The sequence below is a fragment of the Somniosus microcephalus genome, chromosome 1 (assembly GCF_052327205.1).
Source record: "Somniosus microcephalus isolate GS21.2 chromosome 1, FLI_Smic_1.0, whole genome shotgun sequence".
NCBI lineage: Eukaryota > Metazoa > Chordata > Chondrichthyes > Squaliformes > Somniosidae > Somniosus > Somniosus microcephalus.
This window is the reverse complement of record NC_140987.1, coordinates 411,716,694-411,741,330: the sequence shown is the minus strand read 5'-3', so window position 1 is coordinate 411,741,330 and position 24,637 is coordinate 411,716,694. Positions and strand designations below refer to the sequence as shown.

Sequence of the window (24,637 nt, the reverse complement as noted above, 5' to 3'; positions counted from 1 at the left end):
AACAGACCATAAAGGATTGTATAGGGCCACTAAAGGATACTGTAGAGCAGATTCAAACTGATTCTTATGACAGCTGTTAAATGACTGTTTTGCATCAGTCTATACTCCTGGAGATGATGCTTAGGTTCCAAGTGAGAGATGCTCAGTATTGAATAGCATTATTAATATTAAAATAGATTGTAATGTCATTTTGGATCGATTAGTAAAGCTCAAAATTGATAGGGCTCCAGGTTCACATAATATCCAACCAAGGGTAATTAAAGAGATGGGACAAGTGCTCTCTAAGCCCCTTGCCCCAATCTTCAATAGTTCAATAGAGTCAGGGATGGTTCCCTTAGACTGGAAGCTAGCTTATTATTGGGAAGATATAAGGAGGGATCATAAGAGATGTCCTATGATCACTAGGAAAGAGAAGGGGTCATTAGAAATTCGTAACGCGGCTTCCAAAAAAAATAGGCCATGCCTAACAAATTTGATAGAGTTTTTTGAGGAAGCCACCAGGGTAGTGGATGAGGGGAATCCGGTCAGGGAGGGACGAAGTGTTTAGCCATGATGGTCTAGCCATCCTGGTGTGGGACCAGCTGGTCTTTTCCTTCCCGTCATTTTTGTATGTTCGTATCCCTTAACTAATTAATTGCTAGATCAAACAGCCTGGATTGCTCATTGCAGACCACCTTGTCTCCAGCATGCTGTTGTAAACAGTAAGATGCAGTAGCTTCCACCTCCTCATAGCCTGTCTATAGCTGTGCATTTTTTCCTAATTAAAGATACTCAAGAAGAGCAGGAACTAAAAGTCTTATTATTTATGTAGCCATGAGCGATAGTTGGTGCAAGTGTTGTGTATTCCTCATGGATTGACTGCTCCCAATCATGCAGTAATTAACTTAAAGTGATCATGATACAAGCGAGACATAAACTCCTTAAGAGCAGGAAGTGGCAGAGCCCAATTTTCGGACTTAACTGAACAACTCACAGCAACCAGCATTACCCACTACAACCGTGACAAGCACCAGCCCTGATGTAGCCACTTAAGAAAGATCAGTTCGTGAGGAGCACTTGGTGAAACCGAGAACAGGTGAGGAGGAATGGGTGCAATTGGAGTTGGAAGAGCAGCAACCTGCTGGCCACAGGTTTAACTTGATAGTTTCTTCAGCTATTGAGCCCAGAGATTTGGAAATCACAAATGCAGTTTGGTAGCTCAACGTCAGCATTTCACGCAGTCATTTGAAAGTATGCCAAGCAGACTGCACAGTTTGAGGGTATTAATGGTAACAACTTGCATTTATATAGCGCCTCTAATGTAGTAAAACGTTCCAAGGGGCTTTGCAGCAGCATTACCAAACAAATGGAATTCACATCTATGCAGTGTTACATAACCACCTGATTGAGCTGTAGGCCACCATGGAGAGCATAGCCACTCAAGAGCTCTCTGCAGTGATAACCTCCTTCCTTTGGCCACTGTCCTAAACTCAGGCCTAGCTTCCATAATGAAAGGTTCAGACTGGGGCTCTGGAGACATTGGGCTCCAATCTACAGCTGGACTGTTTTGTCTGGACTGTTGGGAAAATCAGATTGAGAAAGCCATAATGTAGAGATTCAAAAAACTCATTGCTGACCAGAAGTCTCCTCTCACACATTTCTCTGACCCTGTTGAAGGAGTGTCCATCAGCAGTGGAATGCCAGGAGCTGGTAAGGATGATGGAGAGGCCTCTCAGGGTGAAGAAAAAACACATCATTATCCACTCCACTATCATGACAGAAGGTATGTCTGATAGCATACAGGCCCAGGCAGCTACTTATAGTTGCAGGGCCATCTACTGACCTAGCAAAGGGAGATATTAAACCATTTCCATCCCTAGAGGGAGATAGTGATATCCAGCAGTCAGCCACCTCATTTCCACTTGCATTGGGGAAACACTTAGAAGGAGCACATGGTTAGAAAACAGAAGGCACACACCAAATACTTTCACTAAGGGGAAGCACCAGGATAAAACACATTGGCCTAGAAATTGGGTTTCGGCCCGCCAGCACGTTTCCGCCGGAAATTTACCGCCCGCCGCGGAGCCAGTTATGCCCGCCCCATATTCACTTTCAGCGCCCCAAAGCGGAAGCGGGCGCTGGAACAGGGTGTGCCCGCCCCGCTTGGGGCGCTGAAAGTGAATTTCAGCGCTCCCGGTCCCGCTGTGCCTCCCGATGCGATGTGGCAGGCTGCTGTACTGCAGGCCTCCCCCTTCTCTTAAGGGGGAGGTGCCTGCAACGGCCGGAGCCCCGTTCCAAGTGCCGGCAAAAGAGCCCGGCACAACGGAGAAGTGCCGGGCTCCAGGGAAACCAGCCGGCAATGCCGCAGGGGGGGGGTGGAGGAGGCCGGGGAAGGAGGTGCGGCCAGGCGGCCGCCGAAAAAGCGGCCGGCCGCACCTCCGCCTTAACTAGCGCCGCTAAGGCTGCAGGACGGCCAGGTTTTCAAAACGTTGTTAGCGGCCGCCAGGGAAGAGGCGGCCGCTACTGAAGATGGGGATCGGCGTGGTTTCGGGCGGTACCGGGGCGCTGACGTCATCGGTGCCGGCGCAGCGCTACCGGCTTACGCCGATTTAAAGGCCCACCTAATTTCAGCGGCGACGCAACTTCCGGCGCAACCCACTCTTGCGCCCCTAAATGGGCGCAAACCCAAGGGAATTTCTAGGCCATTGACCTGGAAAAGAAAATCGGGCGGCGTGTAAAACAAGCTGCCGATTCACTGGCACTCGTTTTGCGCTTCAGCCCAAGACAAATTTCACCCCCATTGTTCCTTCACCTCTGGAATATGGGCTTGAATTCAATCTTGATTGATGAGAAGAAAGTTACTTCTCCTTATGTGTAAGAACAACAGTTTACAAAAAAGAAATACTAACTTTCTGCAACTCTTCCTGCAGGAGAAATTGGGCCACAGCAATAGGGTGAGGACTTCAACTGGGGTTGGGATGCCTGCCTCCATCCATTGCCTTACTCATATGGAGGGGGAAGCAATTGAGATATTGGGGCAGTAACAGGCAGAACCATTGGCTGGTGCACGCCCACAGCAAGTGCCTTCCTTTATTAGTGCAGTCTCTCTTTTCCTCTCACTATCCTGCATGTAGATTGTGTGGCACCTTGGCTGTCTAGTGCTGACAGTCATCCACTGCTTTGTTAACCTTCACCTCCTTAGTAGCCCACACTCCTACTCTGGTTCTTCTCATCCTTCGGATCAATAAACTGAAGATTTAGAAGAGCAGATCCTCCCAAAGAAGCACATGAATGCAGTGAATAGCACCCTGAACTTGTGGGAACCTGGCAATTGCTGCAAATCTCACAGCTCTGTCATGTTGACTGGCAACGTCCAAGGGGAACTTGATGTACTGGCTTGCCTTATTGAACAGAGCAGCCATTGCTTGTTTTATGCAGGCACACACGTTAGCCAGTCAACTGTGTTATATCAAAAGCAAAATACTGCAGATGATGGAAATCTGAAATAAAAACAGAAAATGCTGAAAATACTCAGCAGGTCAGGCAGCATCTGTGAAGCGAGAAACAGAATTAACGTTTCAGGTCAATGACCTTTCGTCAGAACTGTGTTATATCCCCCACTGCAGCCTTCAATGACCATGAAGCAAATAAATTGAGGGTAGTTGTCACTTTGACTGAGTGAGTGATCAGATGGCTCATAAAGGCCACAGCTTCTTGTGCAGAAGGCTGCACGGGTCTGCTACTGTCTGCCGGGAGAACCTGAGCCTCCTTACAGATTGCTCCTCGGTGAGCTCCTGGTAACTGATTCTATAGACACTGTGTGAAGGTAGGGTGAACTGCGAACAATCCCGCTCCTACGTGATGCTCTGACAGTACCTGCTGCAGCTCCAACATGTTCTCCTTTGCTGCTCCACTTTCCCCTCCTCTCCCTCTGTCCATAATTGAGTTGCTAGAATCACTCTCATTCCTCCAGCCTATTCTCCCTCCTTGAAGGCAAAGAATGAATTTTGCCAAGAATTGACAAAGATCTCTTTATTCTAATCAATACTGAAGTTGCAAATCCTTCCACAGCAATCAATTAAGAATATCAAGGTGTACTGACCATTTTTCTCTGCAAGTGCTGCCCCTTTAAATCAGCCACTTGATCGCTGATTCCGGCCTTTACCACTAAGGATTTCTGGGTGGTCCCACCCTTGGTGCTATTTCCATTTTTCTGGCCAAAAATAAGGACCCCGGAAAAATGGCGCCGATAGCACAGTCAATGGAAAAGGGGCAACAAGTCATTCTCCGTGATTTCTTAGGTTCAACTGACCCATGGCAGGCCTGCTCTGTCAATCTGTATTTTTCTTTTGTCATTTATGATAAGAATACATTTATTTTTAATAATTTTACTGATTGAGGTCTACATGATAGCATACAGTACGGAAATGGTAAATCGAAACACTACTCAAATTAAATTGTGATTGTAGAACAATGGGACATTGGTTCAAACTACTGAAAGGCAAGTTGAGAACTAATAGATAAAGGGTAACCAACATATGGAATTGGCTCCTATTAGATTGGCGGAGGCAAAAACACTGCAATCATTTAAGAAACAGTTGAATTCTGTGATTGGGAAACAGTAGGTTCTTTATGGATGGATGAGCCAAATGATGTTACTCATCTATATCCATCTTATGATCTTGTGAGTGGCTGCCACATTTTCCCACACAACAATCTCGACACTGCAAAAATAATTCATTGTGTGAAGCGCTATCGGGCGTTCTGATGCTATAAGAAAAAATAGACCTGTATTTATATGGCACTTTATAAGATAATGTTAAATATTTTTTCATTTGTGTAATTTCTGCTCCCGTTTGTTGATATTAAAGAGGTGCGGTACTGTCTTCTGGGTTAAAAATAATGCTTTATAATATGAATAACACTGTGCATTAACATTTTTATATGAAATTCCTTGGTCTGCTACTTTAATTAACACATTAGTCTATTTTAACAGACAAAGGATTTTCATACAAATGTGTTAACAGGTTCATCACTAATAATGTAATCACCCCATTTGTGTATTTAGAAGAACCATGGCCTAGAAATTAATTGACGTCAGCCCGTTTTACAGGTGTAAAATAGGGATATGATGGGAGGCATGTGTGTGCACATTTTGTGCCAGAACTGCGCCGCCTGGCATATTGGTAAAGGCTGAAGTATAGGCGTTCATTTGCAGATAGGGGGCCTAATGGCTATTTCAGGACCCCTTCTCAAAACTGAGCTGCCCTGAACACAGCCGGCACCGGGCTTGCTGCGTTCAGGATAACCAAATCTGCATTCGGCCTAACGAGTGGTCCATAAAGGGACTACTAAAGGTACGGTTTAAAATAAAATACTTGCCTGAATGTGAAGAGGAAAGGAGAGCTCCTCCCGGCTGCACAGCTGTCCTGAAGACCAGTGGCGGATCCCACTCCTGATCACCACCCCGCCCTCTCCCAATCACCCCTCCTCCATGTTGCCACTCCACTCCCCCAGGTTTTACCTTCGGCTGCTGCTGGCGAGGCGACGGGACCGATATTCATCTTCTTTAAATGGACAAGATGCCTGTGAATATGCGACAGGCGCGGCAGCTCACCCAAACAATAATAATGAGGTCCGAGGCCCAATTCTGGCCCGGCCTCAGGCCTACCGATTCGGGTGCATGGCGCCCATTTTAGGCCTAACAGGAATTTCTAGCTTGTGATGTTTTTCTAACACAATAAAAAAGTAAATCACTTTTAAATAAAAGCAACACTCCTTAAATGTGAACATTTCACAATTTTTGTCATCTCTTGGTTCTATCCCTATTTCATTAAGCACGACGTCAAATAAACCAAATGCTTCTCCAGTATTTTTTTTAAGTGATTCATCCTATCTCCCCCAGACTTACACAAATAACCTATAGTGGATAATGGTGTGTGGGGGTGTATGCAAAATAAGCCATTGAGTGATGTCAGATCTTAATAAGTCAGGAGTTATGCAGGAGTAAGTGACTCATGAGATCCTACAACACAAATATTAGATTTTAATGCACCACTTCCAAAACTACATCGTGACCCTGATATTTTTTGCGTAGAATATAATTGCCAGAACTTGTCCACAAATGTTCACATTCCAGCACATCCCAAACGGAAACTCCCCTAAATATAACAAGGTGTTAATGTACTGGCAAATTAAGAGATTTTGGGACCAAAATTCTGCAGGCTACAATCCCAGCAGTTACGCAGAGTCAGTGGAAGGGCATCTCATTTGCATTGGGTCGGCAAGTGCCCTGCCAATACAGGCATATCTTGGGTACCCACCTTCTCTTTACTGCCAGAAGCTTGGTAGCATCTTCAACACCCACAAGCTGATATAAAACAGTTTGTAAATAAAAAATGAGGCCATCTTCAGGGGTCTAGGCTACTTCCCTGGCCTGGACCCCTCCCCTTAGCCTCAGCGATCCCCCCCCGCCAAATAAGGCCCAGGTGTGTCCTTCTGGAGACCGGTGTTGGGAGCGGAGAGAGCGGCGGTACAGTGAGTATTTAAACTGACTTTCGCGGGCTTTTTTACAGAGGCCAGTGTCGGGAGCGGAGAGAGCGGCGGTACAGTGAGTATTTAAACTCAGTTTCGCGGGCGTTTTTCCTCAGAGGCCAACGTCGGGAGCAGAGAGAGCGGCGGTACAGTGAGTATTTAAACTCACTTTCGCGGGCTTTTTTCCTCAGAGGCCAGTGTCGGGAGCGGAGAGAGCGGCGGTACAGTGAGTATTTAAACTCACTTTCGCGGGCGTTTTTCCTCAGAGGCCGGTGTCGGGAGCGGAGAGAGCGGCGGTACAGTGAGTATTTAAACTCAGTTTCAAGGGCTTTTTCAGAGGCTTACCAATCTCACAGACCGGCAGTGGCGTTCCAGAGCCATGTCACAATTCAGAAAGTGATGCCGGCAAAAGGAAGCAGCTGATTGGGTAAGTACGGCCAGGTGAGTATTTATACTATTCTATAGTTTGACAGTTAAGGTTAATTGTTTATAAAGTTTAGAAGGTCTTAATTTTTGTGGTTATAGTTTCTAAGGTCTCTGTTGTGTAGCGGGCAGTGCTAGTAAACAAGGGCCCTTGAGTAGATCATTTAATTGTAGTGTAATTAGTGGTATTGATTTCACTTAATTTAATTTAAATTAGTTAAAGGTTAAGTCATGGCAGCACAGCTCGGCCCTGTGGCATGATCCTCCTGCGCTATGTGGGAAATCAGGGACACTTCCTGTGTCCCTGACGACCATGTGTGCGGGAAGTATATTTAGCTGCAGCGACTGGCAGACCGCATTGCCCACTGGAGCTGCAAATGGATACCTACTGGAGCATTCGCGATGCTGAGGACATCATGGATAGCACGTTTAATGAGTTGGTCACACTACAGGTAAAGGCTGCACAGGCAGGAAGGCAATGGGAATGGGATTCTATTGTAAGGGGAATAGATAGGCATTTCTGCGGCCGCAAACGAGACTCCAGGATGGTATGTTGCCTCCCTGGTGCAAGGGCCAAGGATGTCTCAGGTGGCTGCAGGGCATTCTGGAGGGGGTGGGTGAACAGCCAGTTGTCGTGGTGCATATAGGTACCAACGATACAGGTAAAAAATGGGATGAGGTCCTAAAAGCTGAATATAGGGAGTTAGGAGGTAAATTAAAAAATGGGACCTCAAAGGTAGTAATCTCAGGATTGCTACCAGTGCCACATGCTAGTCAGAGTAGAAATAGAAGGATATTTCAGATGAATACATGGTTAGAGGAATGATGCAAGAGAGAGGGATTCAAATTCCTGGGACATTGGAACCGGTTCTGGGGGAGGTGGGACCAGTACAAACTGGACGGTTTGCACCTGGGTGGGGCCAGGACCGATATCCTCAGGGGAGTGTTTGCTAGTGCTGTTGGAGAGGGTTTAAACTAAAATGGCAGGGGGTTGGGAACCTGTGCAGGGAGACAGAGGAAAGGGAAACAAGGATAGAAACAAAAGACAGGAAGGAGAAAAGCAAAAGTGGAAGGCAGAGAAATCAAGGGTGTAAATCAAACAGGGCTACAGTAAATAATAATTCTAAAAGGACTAAGAGTGTTAAAAAAACAAGCCTGTAGGCTTTGTGTCTTAATGCGAGGAGCATTCATAATAAAGTGGATGAATTAGCTGCGCAATTAGATGTTAATGGATATGATATAATTGGGATTACAGAGACATGGCTCCAGGGTGACCAAGGCTGGGAATTCAACATCCAGGGGTATTCAATATTCAGGAAGGACAGGCAAAAAGGAAAAGGAGGGGGGAGCATTGCTGTTTAAAGAGGAGATTAACACAATAGTAAGGAAGGATATTAGCTCTGATGATGTGGAACCTGTATGGGTAGAGCTGAGAAATACCATGGGGCAGAAAACATTAGTGGGAGTTGTATACAGACCCCCAAACAGTAATGCTCAGGTTGGGGTTGGCATTAAATGGGAAATTATAGACGCGTGCAATAAGGGCACAGCAGTTATCATGGGTGACTTTAATCTACATATAGATTGAGCTAACCAAATTAGTAACAATACTGTGGAGGAGAAATTCCTAGAGTGTATACGGGCTGGTTTCCTGGACCAATATGTCAAGGAACCAACTGGAGATCGGGCCATCTTAGACTGGGTATTATGTAATGAGAAAGGATTAATTAGCAATCTTGTTGTGCGAGGCCCCTTGGGTCGGAGCGATCATAATATGATAGAATTCTTCATTAAGATGGAGAGTGAAGTAGTTGACTCAGAGGCTAGGGTCCTGAATTTAAATAAAGGAAACTATGATCGTATGAGGCATGAGTTGGCTAGGATGGATTGGGGAGTGTTACATAAAGGGTTGACAGTGGATAGGCAATGGCAAACATTTAAAGATCACATGGATGAACTACAGAATTTGTTCATCCCTGTTTGACATAATACTGAGCGGCCTATGGGTGGCGCTGTCCAGAGAGAGTATAAATACTCGGGCACGGGCCCAGCTTGTGCAGGACATTCTTAACAGGAACTAGTGAAGGACACAACTAGATCTCCATGTTGTAAAATAGTTGATTAAAGCTTTGTTTAATGCTTAGACCAAGTGCCTAGTCACCTATTAAATACATACTTTGGTTCTGTCTTCACAAAGGAGGACACAAATAACCTCCCAGAGATGTTGGGGAACATAGGGTCTAATGAGATGGAGGAACTGAATGAAATCAGTATTTGTAGGGAAATGGTGTTAGGGAAATTGATGGGATTGAGGCCAATTCATTAAATATATTAAAGAAGGAGTTAGATATATTTCTTAAGGCTAAAGGGATCAAGGGATATGGGGAGAAAGCAGGGACAGGGTACTGAATTTGGATGATCAGCCATGATCTAATTAAATGGCTGAACAGGCTCGAGGGGCCGAATGGCCTACTCCTGCTCCTATCTTCTATGTTTCCTCATTTGACTCCGTGTACTGGCCCCTAAAGATACGTTGGGTCCCTTATTGGCCAGGGAAGGTAAGATCCAACAAGCTCTTTCCGAGTTCTGTGTTTTCTTTGTACCTTAGTAAACAACTCAGAAATGAGGGTGGGGAGCCCAGCACAAACTCATCTTTTATGATGCTCTGTAGATTTAAAAAACAGTATGCTAGGAGATGGATGTCTTCCCAGTCAGGTATTTCAGTATAATAAAGGCTGGTTGACAGTAGCGGGAGGTTTACATTCAGACACAGCAAATATGTATCTCAACTTGAATTGTGTATTTTAATATTCAAAGAATGTTTCCAGCATTGTCCAAGAACATGAATATTATTTTAAAAAAACAATTGACTCTTGTTGGAATAACAACAACTTGGATTTATATAACACCTTTAACGTAGTAAAATGTCCCAAGGCGCCAGTGTGCACAATGACAGCAGACCATTGGTATCTCGCCCAAAGTGTCATTCTTCCTGTGTGAGCCTAGACAGTGAATGTTGGCAGGCTATTTATCCATGGAAGAGGACCTTATGGCCAAGCCTGATCCTGCCCTCCCCAACATTCACACATATTCCAGGAGGGGGCCACTGGAGTGTGATCAGTAATGGGAACCTCGACTGATTATATTTTGCCCTTCCCTAATCCACGGTCACTAACTAATGAACTTCAAATTATAAATGTAACCTGAACCTAATGTGTACTTAAGGATGGGGGGTGGGGCTGGGAAAACCCTTAATTCTAAGGCAATATCCATAAGGTTTGTAAAGGTGTACAGAGGAGATTCAGTTGGTATGGAGAAAAGTACATAATATCTAAAACAGCAGTTCAGAACATGGCCTGCTGCAAGGGAGTATCCTAATGTGCATATTTTCAAATGGGGTCAGTGAACCATTGAGGGCCTCTTGTGTAACCCCCACCCCACATGCACACATACACAATCCCTCTCCAATGTTCTCCCTTTTTCCCTAGGGAGTCTGTAAAGGGGTATCAAGAGGTCATCAGATTGCTGTCTGTCTGATGCCAAACTTACTTCAAGTTGAAAGCAGTGTCTTGAGAACTCTGGATTCTATATTTTTTCTGCATTTGTTGACTTACTAGCTTGCCATTTCTATTGCTGTATATCAAGGAAAACACATTTTCTGCAATAATGGCATTGTTTCCTCTCAGTAACTAAAACTGTTTTTTAGAAGAAAGAACAGAGGGTTCCCAGGTATGTGTCAATTTTTACAAGGAGGTCCCCAGACAGAAACGTTTCAAATGTTCACATCACTGAATATTTATTTCTTCAATATTACATTTGTGAGTATCTGTTCAGCAGAATGATTTTAAATGGCTACAACCATTCCTCCATTAGAAAGGTTCCAAAAAGTTGCCGGCTAATACAATGAATTCCTAGCCAGCAGACCGGGGTTCAAATACTAGTCTGTATGTTCATACAGAGACCTCACCGAATTAGTGAGTTACATTCCTTGTGGGTGATTTCACCCCTGAGCAAATGAGAGAACTGGGGGTGCAGGACAGAGAGGTTCTTTGCTGCTCAACTGCACCTCCTGCTGGAGCCACCCAGAAACTGCAATGATAATATCGAAGGCGAAGTTTGTTCCCTGAACCATCTCACCCTCCAAACAACAGCATCCGAAAAGAAAGCAGATGAGGGAGAAACAATTGATGGTTTATGTTAGTTTTGTACTAGGAAGCAAAGTCCTGTGGCACAGCATTATGAGAAGGGTCAGGAAATGGTCAAAAGCCTCTGGCCTACATGCTAATATATGGGCAATGGAATGCACAATATGATAAGTGGTTGAAGGCTGTTTGAGATTTTAAATAGAGCTAAGCCCCAAGTCTTAGAGCAGGAATAAATTAGTAATTCTCTGAGGAAAATCTTCTTACCTTATTCACTAGCAGTTGCTCTGCACCATGCTTCAGAGGCCTGACAGTGCCATGACAGAAACCAGCATAGTCTTTATTACTCCCATTGCTTTCATGGATTCTTGACATCTCAGCTCCAACTGCAGCATCAGCTGCAAAGGTAAAGTACCAGAATGTAATACAACATGTCATACAGAGACCAACGACAACTTTTGTCACTCTTTGTTGCCAGATGACCTTAGTTTAACTCTGGTTTGATTCAACAAATGTTCATTGGGGGGTGGAACAAATAATTAAAAACGATTGTGTCTAATAAAGCTTGACTAATTACTTATTTCATGATTAATTGTTGTGACAGTACAGGCATACTTCTGTGAGCTATATGAGTCACACACACAGAATAAGTAAAATACAACCTGCCACTTTACAAGAATTTAATTGTGCAATTTATACATAGTCACACACATAGTCACACCCCAACCCAAATCTTAACTCTTAGAGGATTCCCATTGCATAACTTTTCAAAATCCCCCATATTCTTCATGCTGTCATATTGAGATTGCTGAATAAAGGTCAATTACAAGTAGATTTGGAATAGCTTCTTGCCATAGGTATATGCCAGTTGCAACTTGATTGAGACTGTTAGGACTTCTTCTACTTGTGACCCATAATGGCCAGCAGAATGAGGAGACTGTTCTGTCTGATATGGATTCAGGTGTAGGTTTGAGATTGAAAGGAACACATTCTGCTACTTTGACCCATAGGATTTTGAAATATGTGTCACTGATTCTAAAGGTATTAAATTGAAATATACTAAATAGCTCTATCCACAAAATCTATTACATCTATTCCAACTAGAGGACATTCCCCATCTTCTTTAAATTGAAAAACCAAGTGAACGGCCAAATCCTATAGTGCACGTCACCACCAAAGCTCAAAAGAGTAGGAGAATAAACCATAAAGTAGTGATTAAATTTAAATCCCAACCCACCCCCTCGACCCACATCCCCACCCCTTCTCCCCACCAGTGGGACCGTGCCTTCAGTTGCCTAGGATCCATGCTCTGGAATTCCCTCCTTAAACCCCTCTGCCTCTCCACTTCCATTTCCTCCTTTTAGACTAAATTTCTCATTCTTTGGTTCGGCATTCATTTTTTTATTTACACCTCTGTGAAAAGCTTGGGATTTTTTTTCGACATTAAAGGTACTACCTGAAAGCAAGTTGTTACTCTTTAGTACCTGGTTTTTCCCTCCTGTTTCCCCTTGCCAATGTTTGAACCACTTCTGTCAAAATTAACCCTGCTGCTCTTTGTGCCTTCCCATGGGTTCTGGCCACACTTGAAAACTTATCCCTGCCCGCCAGCCAGCCACCCCCCCACCAACCGCACCCCCCCCCCTCCGACACCCCCCATGCACAGAGATATTGGCCTCGCTTCTTAATAATTTCCCAGCCTCTGTTCCAATCCAATTATTGACATCCCTCCTCTCCAAACCTTCCTGCTGTTGCTGACCAACCTCCTGCCCTCTATTCATGTGCCCTGTCCAAATATCTGTGACACTTCTCTTTGGGCCTTCCTGCTATTACTAGCTGACTTTCACCTTCTGTTTCTGGACCTGTTCCAAATATCGACACTTGTTCAACTATTCAGATTCAAAATCTGTAAACCATTCCACCTGGCTGCTGGAGATTAGATAGGGGACTCAGAAAGGAAAGGAAAAGCATTGGGTAGCTTCAAAGGGGACAGGTGTTTATGAAAAGGAGGAAAGGGGATGTGGGTGATGGAGGGGATGAAAGAGTTTGAGGCAGGGAGGGGAAAAGCAGGGAAAGAAAAAGCAATGGTTCAGGGAAGGGAAGAAAAGGTATGGGGGTAAGGAGAGGAAAAAAGGGTATGGAGATCAGGGAACTAATGAGGGCCAAAGTAGGGTGCGGATGGAACAAGATGTGATGGGATAATGGAAAGGAGGATAGAAAATATGGCTCGGATAGGAGATGCAAGGCAATAGCGCTCATAGTGGATTAAATTAATCATGTTCAAACAATCAAGGTGGATTCAAGCCTCGGACACTGGCAGGAAAGTTGGAAGACAGAGGAGTTGCATTAGGGATGGCGGGGGGGGGAGGCGGGCAGTGTACCTGAGAGCAAAGAAATAAAAGGTGGCATAGCTAGGTAAAATAAAGGGGAAGAGGCTGGAAAGAAGAGGCCAAAAGAGGAAAAGCAAAGGACAAGAAGCAACAAGCAGCAGCCAAAATGCACCTGCAAATGGACACAGTGGAAATTCAGGTTACGTTAGCATGGCAGAGATTAAGAGACACAGGCCCTGGTCATAAACAGAGGATAGGGAAAAGAGAATATGAAAAAAATCCAAAGTTGAAGTCTGAGGTCCTGTGGTGGAATGAAGTTGAATTGTAGACAGGGTGGAGTCCTCTTGAAGTGCCCACAAATCGGATCACTCCTGTTCCTCTTGGCCCACAAGGAAACAGCAAAATTAAAATAACGTACCTTGCCCCGGTTCCACTTTCCAACAGGTTTAGTCTGTCAGGGAAGCCAGCAGGGCTTCTCCTCACAGGCCTGTGGTTAAGGTTGTAGTCGGGTCCCAATAACATCATCGGAGCCCTACCTGCATATTTAAACAAGAAACCTGCCAGCTTCAGGCGGGTGTCCTTGGCGCCTACAATTTTAATTCTCCCGCTCCATTTTAACTGCCCCATCGCCTGGTTTCCGCTCTGGTTCAAAGGAGTGCTTGATGATATTCTAGCTACTACCGCTGCACTTTCTGGCAGTAGGGCTAGATTTTTGGGCACAACCAGAAAACATGTAGGATTGTGTCCTCCCCACAACGGGCTCTCCAAAACTCTGCTCTGACTCAAGAAGTTCCACTTGTGCCGATGCATAGAGATGTGGTATGCCCTCAGGGTCATTTTAATTCATCCTTTTAATGTATTATAGGTTGAAACCTTGTGTAGTGCTTCACAAATATAATCCCAATTGTTGTTGGATAGGGTTCAGTCCTGCTCTCTCTTCCAGGCTATTTTTGCTGTGTTTGTATTTTCTGGACACATGAAAATCAAGATTTTATATAGCTCGAAGCTTTGTTTTTCCATCCTTTTTTGGTTTGGGAAAAAGATTGCATTAGATGGATTTATCTGTGTGAATCTGTATTTTTTGCCTTACCTGTCTTCTGATCAATTAGTTTGTTGTAAACAAAGTTGGGCAATTCCTGTGTTAATAAGAATTAAGAGCAGGACTAGGCCATACGGCCCTTCGAGCCTGCTCCGCCATTCAATAAGATCATTGTTGATCTTCGACCTCAACTCCACTTTCCCACCCAATCTCCATATCCCTTGATTCCCCTAGAGTCCAAAAATCTATTGATCTCAGGCTTGAATATACTCAACGACTCAGCACCCACAGCCCTTTGGGGTAGAGTATTCCAAAGATTCTCAACCCTCTGAGTGAAGAAATTCCTCCTCATCTCAGTCCAAAATGGCCGACCCCTTATCCTGAGACTGAAATGCCATGTGCATTAAGTATCCGCGTGGATCACTGAAACCTGAAAATCTTACACGAGGTCAAAAGTTGGACCTTCTGTACTAAAAACCAAAGAAAGCTGTTAATTTGTGCTATTGAAATGTTCTTAGCAAGCAAGAGAAAAAAAAGAAAAAGTGCACTTCTAGCAGGAAAGCCGAACACAAGCTATTGGTGAAAGACTGTTTGGACATTTCAAAATGTGAGTTATGTCAAGCAAAAGTAAACATGACAAAAGCTGATATATTTATACCTCCTCCAGCAAAATTACTATTTTTGTAAGCCTGAGGAATGGCTGAGCTGGAAAAGGCACTGGGAATGCTTTCACATCACATCAGAACTAGCTGACAGAGATGAATTTAGAAAAGTAAACAACAACAAATTGCATTTATATAGTGCCTTTAATGTAGTGAAACATCGCAAGGCACTTCACAGGAGCGTTATCAAACAAAATTTGACACCGAGCCACATAAGGAGATATTAGGACAGGTCAAAGAGGTAGGTTTTAAGGAGCGTCTTAAAAGGAGGAAAGAGAGGTGGAGAGGTTTAGGGAGGGAATTCCAGAGCCTAGGGCCTGGTCGCTGCACGGCCGCCAAAGGTGGAGCGATTAAAATCAGGGATGCTCAAAAGGCCAGAATTGGAGGGTTATAGGGCTGGAGGAGGTTACAGAGATAGGCAGGGGTGAGGCTACGGAGGGATTTGAACACAAGGATGAGAATTTTAAAATTATACTGATTGGTAAACACATGGGTGATAAAGCAAAGGACATTCTCCCATTATTTAATCTGACATTGATAACGAAAATAAAAAGCATGACCCAGTAATCAAAAAGTTCAATGGATATTTCACGATCAAGAAAAAATGATTTATGAAAGGGCTAAAATTAAGCAGCAAATCTATTAAATCTAAGTAGGTAATCCACCGTGCGCATGGCAAGCCACAGCATCTGTAGATGCAATCAAGTGCAGGCAAGAAAGTATATAATTTCAAGCACAAGAAGAGCCATAACAAGTTCAGCAACAAATAATAAGTAATTGATGTGGACACACACCACACATTAGGGAGGACGGCCGAGATTTCCTGAGAATCCCGGAGCTTAAGAAACCCGCATAAAACAAGTGAAAATCAACGTAAAGAATCAAGATCAAAGGAAATCACTGAACTGACACCATATTCCTTCTTCAAGTCCCTCTATGCATGAAAATTGAAGTTTGAAGCCAGCGAACCATTATTTATGCACATTAGGCACATAGAAAATACAATCGTGGAGGTTTTTCCATTTTTAATGCAAATCATTCTGATGCCATAAAGATCCATTCAAAAATAAATAAAATACATATTAGGTCTCACTGAGGAGAAATGAAAAGATGAAAAAAATTGTCATAAAACACCTGAAATAAGACTTTGGGTCCTGTTGCGTAAATTTACAGATGACCTATTCAGAACTGGCATAAATTCAGGAAATTTACACAAGCTGCACTTTTGCATGGAGGCAACGCGATGTTAATGTGCGGCAGAAATAAAAGAAACCACATTTTTGGCCCATTTTTGTAGCAGCCTGCAGTGGACACTTTAAGGTCCGCAGGTTAGGTTGCTCCATGCCCAGGACCCACCAATTGGTCCACGAAAATCAAGTCAAGGTCCTACAACGGGAGCAGGACCCAGATTTAAATATTGAAATACAGTTCCCACCTGTTTCAGGCGGGAGTGTTGGCCAACTATTTCAAGGCCCATTCGAAAATCGAGTTGGGTGGGGGGAGGGCTAATGGGCAGCACTTGTTTTAAAAAAAAATGTGTTTGCCTACAGCCCTGTTTTCCAGCATAAACAAAATGGTAGACACATGAAAATCAGCCAGAATGTATGAAAATAGTTTAATTGTCAATGCTAATGATATTATGCAAGTAAGGAAAATCACTTTATATTCCAATGATGCACATCAACTGGGGTATCAACTTTAGAGCTGCTTCGAGTTATACATAGCATTTGTACTTACTAGACTGTGGTATGTAAGTGAGCAACTAACTGATTAGCATTTATAATGAGGAGAAAAGAGATGAGGATGTTAAATTGCAAAGTACTTGTGTGGAGAAATACTAGTGGAAGCAATGTGTATTTCTAGCAATGCATTATTACAATGACAATGGGTGCAGTTTTATGGCCACCTGTGTTTTTTTCTAATTCATTCACGGGATTTGGGTGTCACTAGCAAGGAGAGCATTTATTGCCCATCCCTAATTGCCCTTGAGAAGGTGGTGGTGAGCCCTGTTCTTGAACCATTGCAGTCCGTGTGGTTAAAGTGCTCCCACAGTGCTGTTAGGGAGGGAGTTCCAGGATTTTGACCCAGCGACAATGAAGGAACAGCGAGCTATTTCCAAGTCAGGATGGTGTGTGACTTGGAGGGGAACTTGGAGGTGGTGGCGTTCCCATGCGCCTGCTGCCCTTGTCCTTCTAGGTACTTGTGTGTCAATGCAAAGCAGTTTTGGGTGTGCATCAATGCAAAGTTGACAGCACAACATCAGCAATCTGATTTTAATGCACTAAAGAGAGTTGTGCGACCATCTCCAGTAGGTAGTCTCACATTTCTGGGGTTCATACCCGGTACAACTCCAGTCTGGTCTGCAGCTGCAGTTTAAAAATACTGTACCCTTGATTCCTACTGGGCTCCGTCAAACTGTATGAACATATTTTTCAATGTTTTTATTATGAGTTGAAAGGGGGGGCTCCTGCCATGTCTTGATACGCTAACAATTAGCTGCCCAATGAGCAGAGCTCTACATGTGGCATATCAGACCTACACTGAGCAACTTTCTTGCTGAGTTCAGTGCAAAGCGCAGTTGGTAGCATAAACTGGAACTGCCAGTCATACATCACTCTCTCCCATTATCATTAGTTATCTGTAGCAGTCAAAGTGACTTCACAAAGTAGTTTTGATTGATTTTCTTGGTTACTTAAAGAAGAACTATTTATTTTAAGGTACTACATGAGCATTTCATAAATACCAGTGTGACCACACGTCCGTGTGCTAATTACAGATGAGGAAGGCAATTCAACTCACCTTAATTCAGCTATCCAGAGCGATCCTAATGTTCTCCAATGGTACCATCCAATTGTTTCTTAAATAATTTCAGGGTTTTTGCCTCCTCTGCTCTATTTGGAATTTTATTCCACGTGTTGATCATTCTTTGTGTAAAGAATTTCCTGATAGCGGTCCTAAAATTACCCTTTTCCAGTTTGAACTTGTGGGAGGCAATTTTGCCAGCCCTGGGTAGGTGGGTATGGAGGCGGGAGAGCTGGGAAAATGGCAGAATTTGGGGGCAGGTGCCCAACCCGTCCCCAACCTGCCTCCATGCCATCTTCCCAGGAGGCGGGTTGCCGTCCCACGCGGGGTCCCGTCTCCTTGGAGGCGGGAAGGGATTAAAGCCTATTAACTGCCTGTTAACTAGCTGTTAACAAGCAGAAAATAGGATTATCCCCATTTTGCCCTCACAAGTGCAGGCTTCCCGAAGGCTCCAAAACCCGCCAGCGAGGCGAGGCGAGTACTGGGTCTGCGGGGGTCGGGTGGGGGGGGTGCAAAAGTGTGGTGTGAAGGTAAGTGATGGCTGCAAGAGTGTAGAGTTGAGTATCTGAGGTAAGTGCAAACTGTTTTTAAAAGTGTACTTACCTTTGTTTCTTCCTGCAGGCTTCAGTCGGTTTGTATGCGGAGAGTCTCGGACCTCTGTGTTGCAGATGAGAGATGGATGTTGCATTCTCAGATGCAACAACCATCTCATTTCTGTAAAAGAAAGAAGGTTGATGAGGTCTTGTATGCAAGGCCTCATCAAACTGCAGAAATTGTCACTGTTTGATAGCTTCACAGAGCTGTCAAACAATGACAATTCATCTGTCAAAAATTTTTGACAGATGAAACGTCATACGTTGACGTTCTCTGCAACCGGCTTTCCCTTAATTGGCCTGCTGAGCCCGCTGGGCAGGCTTAACAAGGTCAATCAAGGGAAAATAGTGTGGGATGGCCGCAAATCGATGGAGGCGGGACATCAACCCGACAAGCAGCAGTCCCGCCTCCAACGCGCCCCCAGTCACAAAATTGCCCCCGTGGTTTCTAGTTCTACTCTCACAATTTAATTTAAATAATATTCTGGATTAACTTTTTCTATATCCTTAACAATCTTACATACCTCTATAATATTACCTCCCAGTCACCCCAATTGTGGGCTGAAAAGCCCAAGTTTCTCCAGCATTTCCTTAGCAGTCAGACCTCTAAGGCTGGGATCAGCCTCATGTTTCCTCTCTGCACTTCCTCCAGTGTTTGAATGTCTCTCTTGTTTCTTGGCAACCAGCACTGGACACAGTATTTAAGGTGCAAACTGACTAGAACACTATACATTTTGATCACTGCCTCTTCTGACTTATATTCTACTGTTTCAGCTATGTTGTATCCTTTTTGAATATGGACATCATATTAGCATAAATATCTGCACTCGTTAGCTGCCCATAACTCACTAATTATTTTCTCCACCATTAAGCAATCAGCTTCACTTGATGTGATATTTATGATAAGAGCAGGAGTAGATCATTTGGCTCATTGCGCTTTCGATACCAGATTGTTAGCAATGTCAGCACTTTATCTTTTTAATCTTAATTCCTCGAACTCTCTCCATCACTTAATGCCTTACTACCCAAATAACCATCTATCTCCCTTGTAAACACCTCAATTATCTTTGCTTCTGTGGCCTTCTGAGGCAGTGTGTTTTATAATCATGAGCCTTTATGTAAAGGTTTTCCTGAATTCAATTTAAACAGGTTTAACTTGAATTCTAAAATGATATCCCCTTGTAAATTTCCTACTAGAAGAAATAATTGTTCCCTGTCTACTCTCAATTCCTTCATTATTTTAAATGCCTCAATCAGATTATCCCTAACCTCCTCCTCTCCAAGCACAACCCACATTTATACAGTCCCTGAAAAACAGAAGATGCTCCACATTGTCTTAAACAGTGGGTAGAAAAAAGAAAGAAAAGGATTAAAGGTACGGAAGCTAAACCATGGTGGGAGAGTTAGGAGAAGACACAAAGTTTGACTGAAAAGATCAGCTTTTAACAGTGGAGAGAGAAACAGAGAGGTGAAAGGGTTTAGAGCGAGAATTCTAGAGAATAAGGCTATGCCACAAATGGTGATATAAGGGGAAAGGGGAATGCACAAAGGCAAGAGTCAGAGGGCCAAAGAATACAGAAGGCATACAAGGCTGGAGGAGATGCAAAGCTGAGGCGATGGCCGTATGGAGGGTGGAGCAGTGGGGCGAGTGTCTATGAAGGGTTTTACGATGAGGGCAAGAATTCTAAATTGAATACTTTTAGGACCAGGGAGTCAATGTAGGTCAACAAAGATGAGGATGATGGTCGAACAGGATTGAGTGCAAGTTTGGATATTGGCAGTGGAGTCATGAGCATGCTGGAGTTTATAAAGGGTGTAGATGGGAAGCTAGCAGGGATAGTGAAGAAATTGAGTCCACAGGTGGCACAGAAGAAGGGGAAACAATTGGGTACCGAGCCAAATCTGCTCAGCTCTAAAAACCATCTAAAGGTCTCAAATTCAATGCCTAGTCTGTGCTCAATTAGTTATCTCTGTTAGGGCAACAATAAGGGTACTACAGATCAGCCCGAGTTCCTGCTCCTGATCACTATCGAATGATCACAGTTGGGATTGTGTGGACATCAGGGCAGGATGGATTGGATTTGGCTGTGATGTCATCCACAGTCAAATAGCTGGATAACACTCGCTGCCTAGACTTCACATGTGAAGTATGTCTATTTTGACAAAGTACTCTCAGGCTGCCAGTGCACATGGAATCATACCCCTGTGAGAGTCAACATCTTCAGAAGAGGAGAGGAGAAAATGTTGGAAACAACACAGTTAATCTAAACATTTAAAGTTTGGGTCTAAAAGTTGATTAATAGAAGTGGATGGGAAATGGCTGATACATTGGAAGTTTATGTTTGCAATGAGTGCAATGACCGTGGAGTCCAACTATATTTGGATCTTCATCCATTCAAGTAACTGTGCAGTACTTTTTGCAAAACAACAGCTAAAGTTAAAAGGTATTTTCTTACCCACCTGTCACTATTAATATTTGGCTTTTCCACCCGACTTGATCAAGCCCTATCGGTGTACTCTGAGACAAGAGGAGTGATCGATTCCTGTGGGACACTGCTCTGAAAGGTGGAACATGGTGCGGTGCTGGTGGACGGCAAGTTGCTGGCTGCAGATTGAAAGAAATAATCAAAAGCATGTCTGATGGTACAGAATAATAATGTTAAAATATGTTGTGAATAACTCAGACAGAATTTGGTAATCTAGATACCCTTCCAGCCCACAACCAATGGTATTTTCATAGAGAAGATCTGTATACCAGGTTCAGAATTCAAACTGATTGAACAGCATCCAACTTTATTAACCATTTTGTGCCAGGAATGCTACTACTGTTCCCACAAACCCTTCTCTTTTGGTAATTCTGTTAACATTCTATAGGTTATAGCCATTTTTCTGAGGTTTATCAATGAAAGACTAGTTTCAAGAGGAAAAACGTTGAAAGAGCCATCCATGTAATGGCTGCTCTGAGTGTCAGAGAAATGAGTTATGAACAAAGACTATAGACACCGGGGGAAGAAATTGAACGATCCTTGTGCCAAAACAGGTAGGCCCAAGGCCCGATCAAAATTGGTCTTTGTGCCTCATTTAAATTAGGCTGGCGAGTTGAGTGCGGTTTGAACAGAGTGCTGGAGTTGGGAATTGGTTCTTACTTTACACCAAGGAAAGAGTCCGAGAGTGGGAGCAGTCAAACAACAACAACAACTGCAAAACCGCTAAAGTGACGTCACAACCAGGGAAGGAGCTGATTGGTAAATAGGACCTGGTAAGTATTTCTACAGTCCAGTCGTTAAAGTAAAAGTAAGGTCTCTAGTTTAGAGTAAGTAGTGTGTAAAGTGAAGTAAGGTCCCTAGTGTATTTAATATTCTTTCATTTAAAGGAAGTAAAGGGAGTAAATTAAGGGTAGGATATGGCAGGGCAGCTCGGCCTGCTCCTCCTGTGCTATGTGGGAAGTCAGGGACACTTTTGGTGTCCAGGGTGAACACATGTGCAGGAAGTGTCTCCAGCTGCAGCTACTCGAAATCCACGTTTCGGATCTGGAGCTGTGGCTGGAGTCACTGTGGAGCATCCACAAGGCTAAGATCTTCGTGGATAGCACGTTTAACAAGGTGGTCACACCGCAGGTAAAGAGTGCACAGGCAGAAAGGGAATGGGTGACTGCCAGACAGAGTAAAAGAACTAGGAAGGTAGTGCAGGTGTCCCCATGGTCCAGCTCCCTCTCCAACAGATTTTCCGTTTTGGTTACTGCTGGGGGAGATGGTTACTCAGGGGAATGCAGCAAGAGCCAAGTCCGTGGAACTATGAGTGGCTCAGCTGCACAGGAGGGGAGGAAAAAGAGTGGGAGAACAATAGTGATAGGGGATTCTATCGTAAGGGGAACAGATAGACGTTTCTGTGGCCGCAGACATGACTCCAGGGTGGTATGTTGCCTCCCTGGTGCCAGTGTCAAGGATGTCAGTGAGCGGCTGCAGGACATTCTGAAGGGGGAGGGTGAACAGCCAGAGGTCGTGGTCCGTATCAGTACCAACGACATAGGTAGAAAGAGGGACGAGGTCCTGCAAGCAGAATATAGGGAGCTAGGAAATAAATTAAAAAGCAGGACCTCAAAGGTAGTAATCTCAGGATTACTCCCAGTGCCACGTGCTAGCGAGAGCAGAAATAGGAGAATAGACCAGATGAATGCGTGGCTGGAGGGATGGTATAGGAGGGAGGGATTTTTAGAAGGCCTTCGATAAGGTCCCACACAAGAGGTTGGTGAACAAAATTAGGACACATGGAATTGGGGGTAATATACTAGCATGGATTAAGAATTGGTTAACAGACAGAAAACAAAGAGTAGGGATAAACTGGTCTTTTTCAGGATGGCAGGCTGTGACTAGTGGGGTACCGCAAGGATCGGTGCTTGGGTCCCAGCTATTCACAATCTATGTCAATGATTTGGATGAGGGGACTAAATGTAACATTTCCAAATTTGCTGATGATACAAATCTAGGTGGCGGTGTCAGTTGTGAAGAGGATGTGACGAGGCCTCAAGGGGATCTCGATAGGCTCAGTGAGTGGGTGAGAACATGGCAGATGGAATATAACATGGATAAATGGGAAGTTATGCACTTTGGTAGAAAAAACAGAAAGGCAGAGTATTTCCTAAATGGTGAAAGATTGGGGAATGCAGATGCTCAAAGGGACCTGGGTGTTCTTGTACATGAGTCACTGAAAGTGAATGTGCAGGTGCAGCAAGCCATTAGGAAGGCAAATGGTATGCTGAGGACTGAGATGAGAAGAAATTTCTTCACACAGAGGGTGGTGAATCTTTGGAATTCTCTACCCCAGAGGCCTGTGGTGCTGAGTCATTGGGTATATTCAAAACAGAAGTCAATAGATTTCTGACTAGTAAGGGCATCAAGGGATATGGCGATAGGGCCAGTGAATGGAGTTGAGGCAGAAGATCAGCCATGATCTCATTGAATGGCGGAGCAGGCTCGAAGGGCCGAATGGCCTACTCCTGCTCCTATTTCTTATGTTCTTATGTTCTTATGAGCTGCAGACAGCTGCTGTGCATTCCTAGGCAGCTCGTCAGCAAAGTGGACATCAATTTTGGGCTGCTGCATCACTGGCAGCGAGCTGAGGTATGTGCTGGGAGGCGAGGAAGGTGATTGAGAGTGGGCCGTGCAGGGCCCGGCATGGTTTTCAGGACCGCTGTCCCCCCGTTCCACATTCAGGGAAGTATTTTTTTACAAAATTTATCTTTTTGGTGGTGGCCTTCAGCGGTCCCATTAAGGACCCCTGGTTAGGCCCCTTGCAGACCTGGTTATACTAAATGTAGTAGGCCTGCATTCAGGGCAGCCCAATTTCAGGAAGGAGTCCTAAAACAGGTGTTAGGCCCCCCATTTGCATAGGCCTATACCGGAACCTTTACCAATATAGCAACCTACTTACCCAAGTCCAGAGAGGTTAAGCCCAAGTTTCCAAGAACCAAGAATTAATACTGTAATCCCAAAATGTGTATGGGGAAACTGTTGAAATATAACCAACTAAAATTGTGCAGCCTGATTTTGGCAAAGGAATATGTATGGGATCAAAAATACGATTCTGCATATCACTCTGAAGAATAACTTAGTCATAATATGCTCTAAATGTGTAATTCAAAACAATGTGATTAAAATTACTTTTTCTCAGCCAGGCATGAAGGCTGACACAAGCAGCCAAAATGATGGTTGATTATATAAGCAGGAGTTTTCAATGCATTAGGGATGCTACTGGCTGTCAGATGCTCAGAGTACTGGAAGCAGATATACTGTGGTTGCAATCAGCAAAGATGATTAAAATTCACACTGGGAGAAAAAACAAGGTTACGTCTGTTTATCTGTAAATTAGAGAAATATTAAATCTACTTGTATACAATCTTTTTATTTGCTAGTCCCAATCTGCTCACTTCTGTTCTATACAGTTTGCCCAGTTTATTTATAACTCTGCAAAAAATAGAATTGAAATTGAGCTGTGCAATATTGGTAACAAAAGTGTTAATTCAATCATATGAAATTCCAGTGTCCACTATTTTAATAATGCTGTTAATGGACAAAGAAATATCAGACATCTTGTCACTGACATTGCAGTGTAGTTTCAATTCTATTTATAAAAATGA

At 43.9% G+C, this 24,637-nt stretch overlaps 1 protein-coding gene across 2 annotated transcripts in view; it reads right to left on the bottom strand.

The window, feature by feature from the left end:
- Nucleotides 1–24,637, bottom strand: part of arhgef9a (Cdc42 guanine nucleotide exchange factor (GEF) 9a) — a 327,654-nt gene that overhangs the window by 280,914 nt on the left and 22,103 nt on the right. For both annotated transcript variants that reach the window (XM_085999087.1, XM_085999095.1), the window contains 2 exons: nucleotides 20,962–21,106; nucleotides 11,346–11,476 (listed from right to left, as the gene is read on the bottom strand). In XM_085999087.1, coding sequence (XP_085855213.1) covers nucleotides 11,346–11,476; nucleotides 20,962–21,106 — 276 coding nt within the window. The remainder of the gene's footprint in view (nucleotides 1–11,345; nucleotides 11,477–20,961; nucleotides 21,107–24,637) is intronic.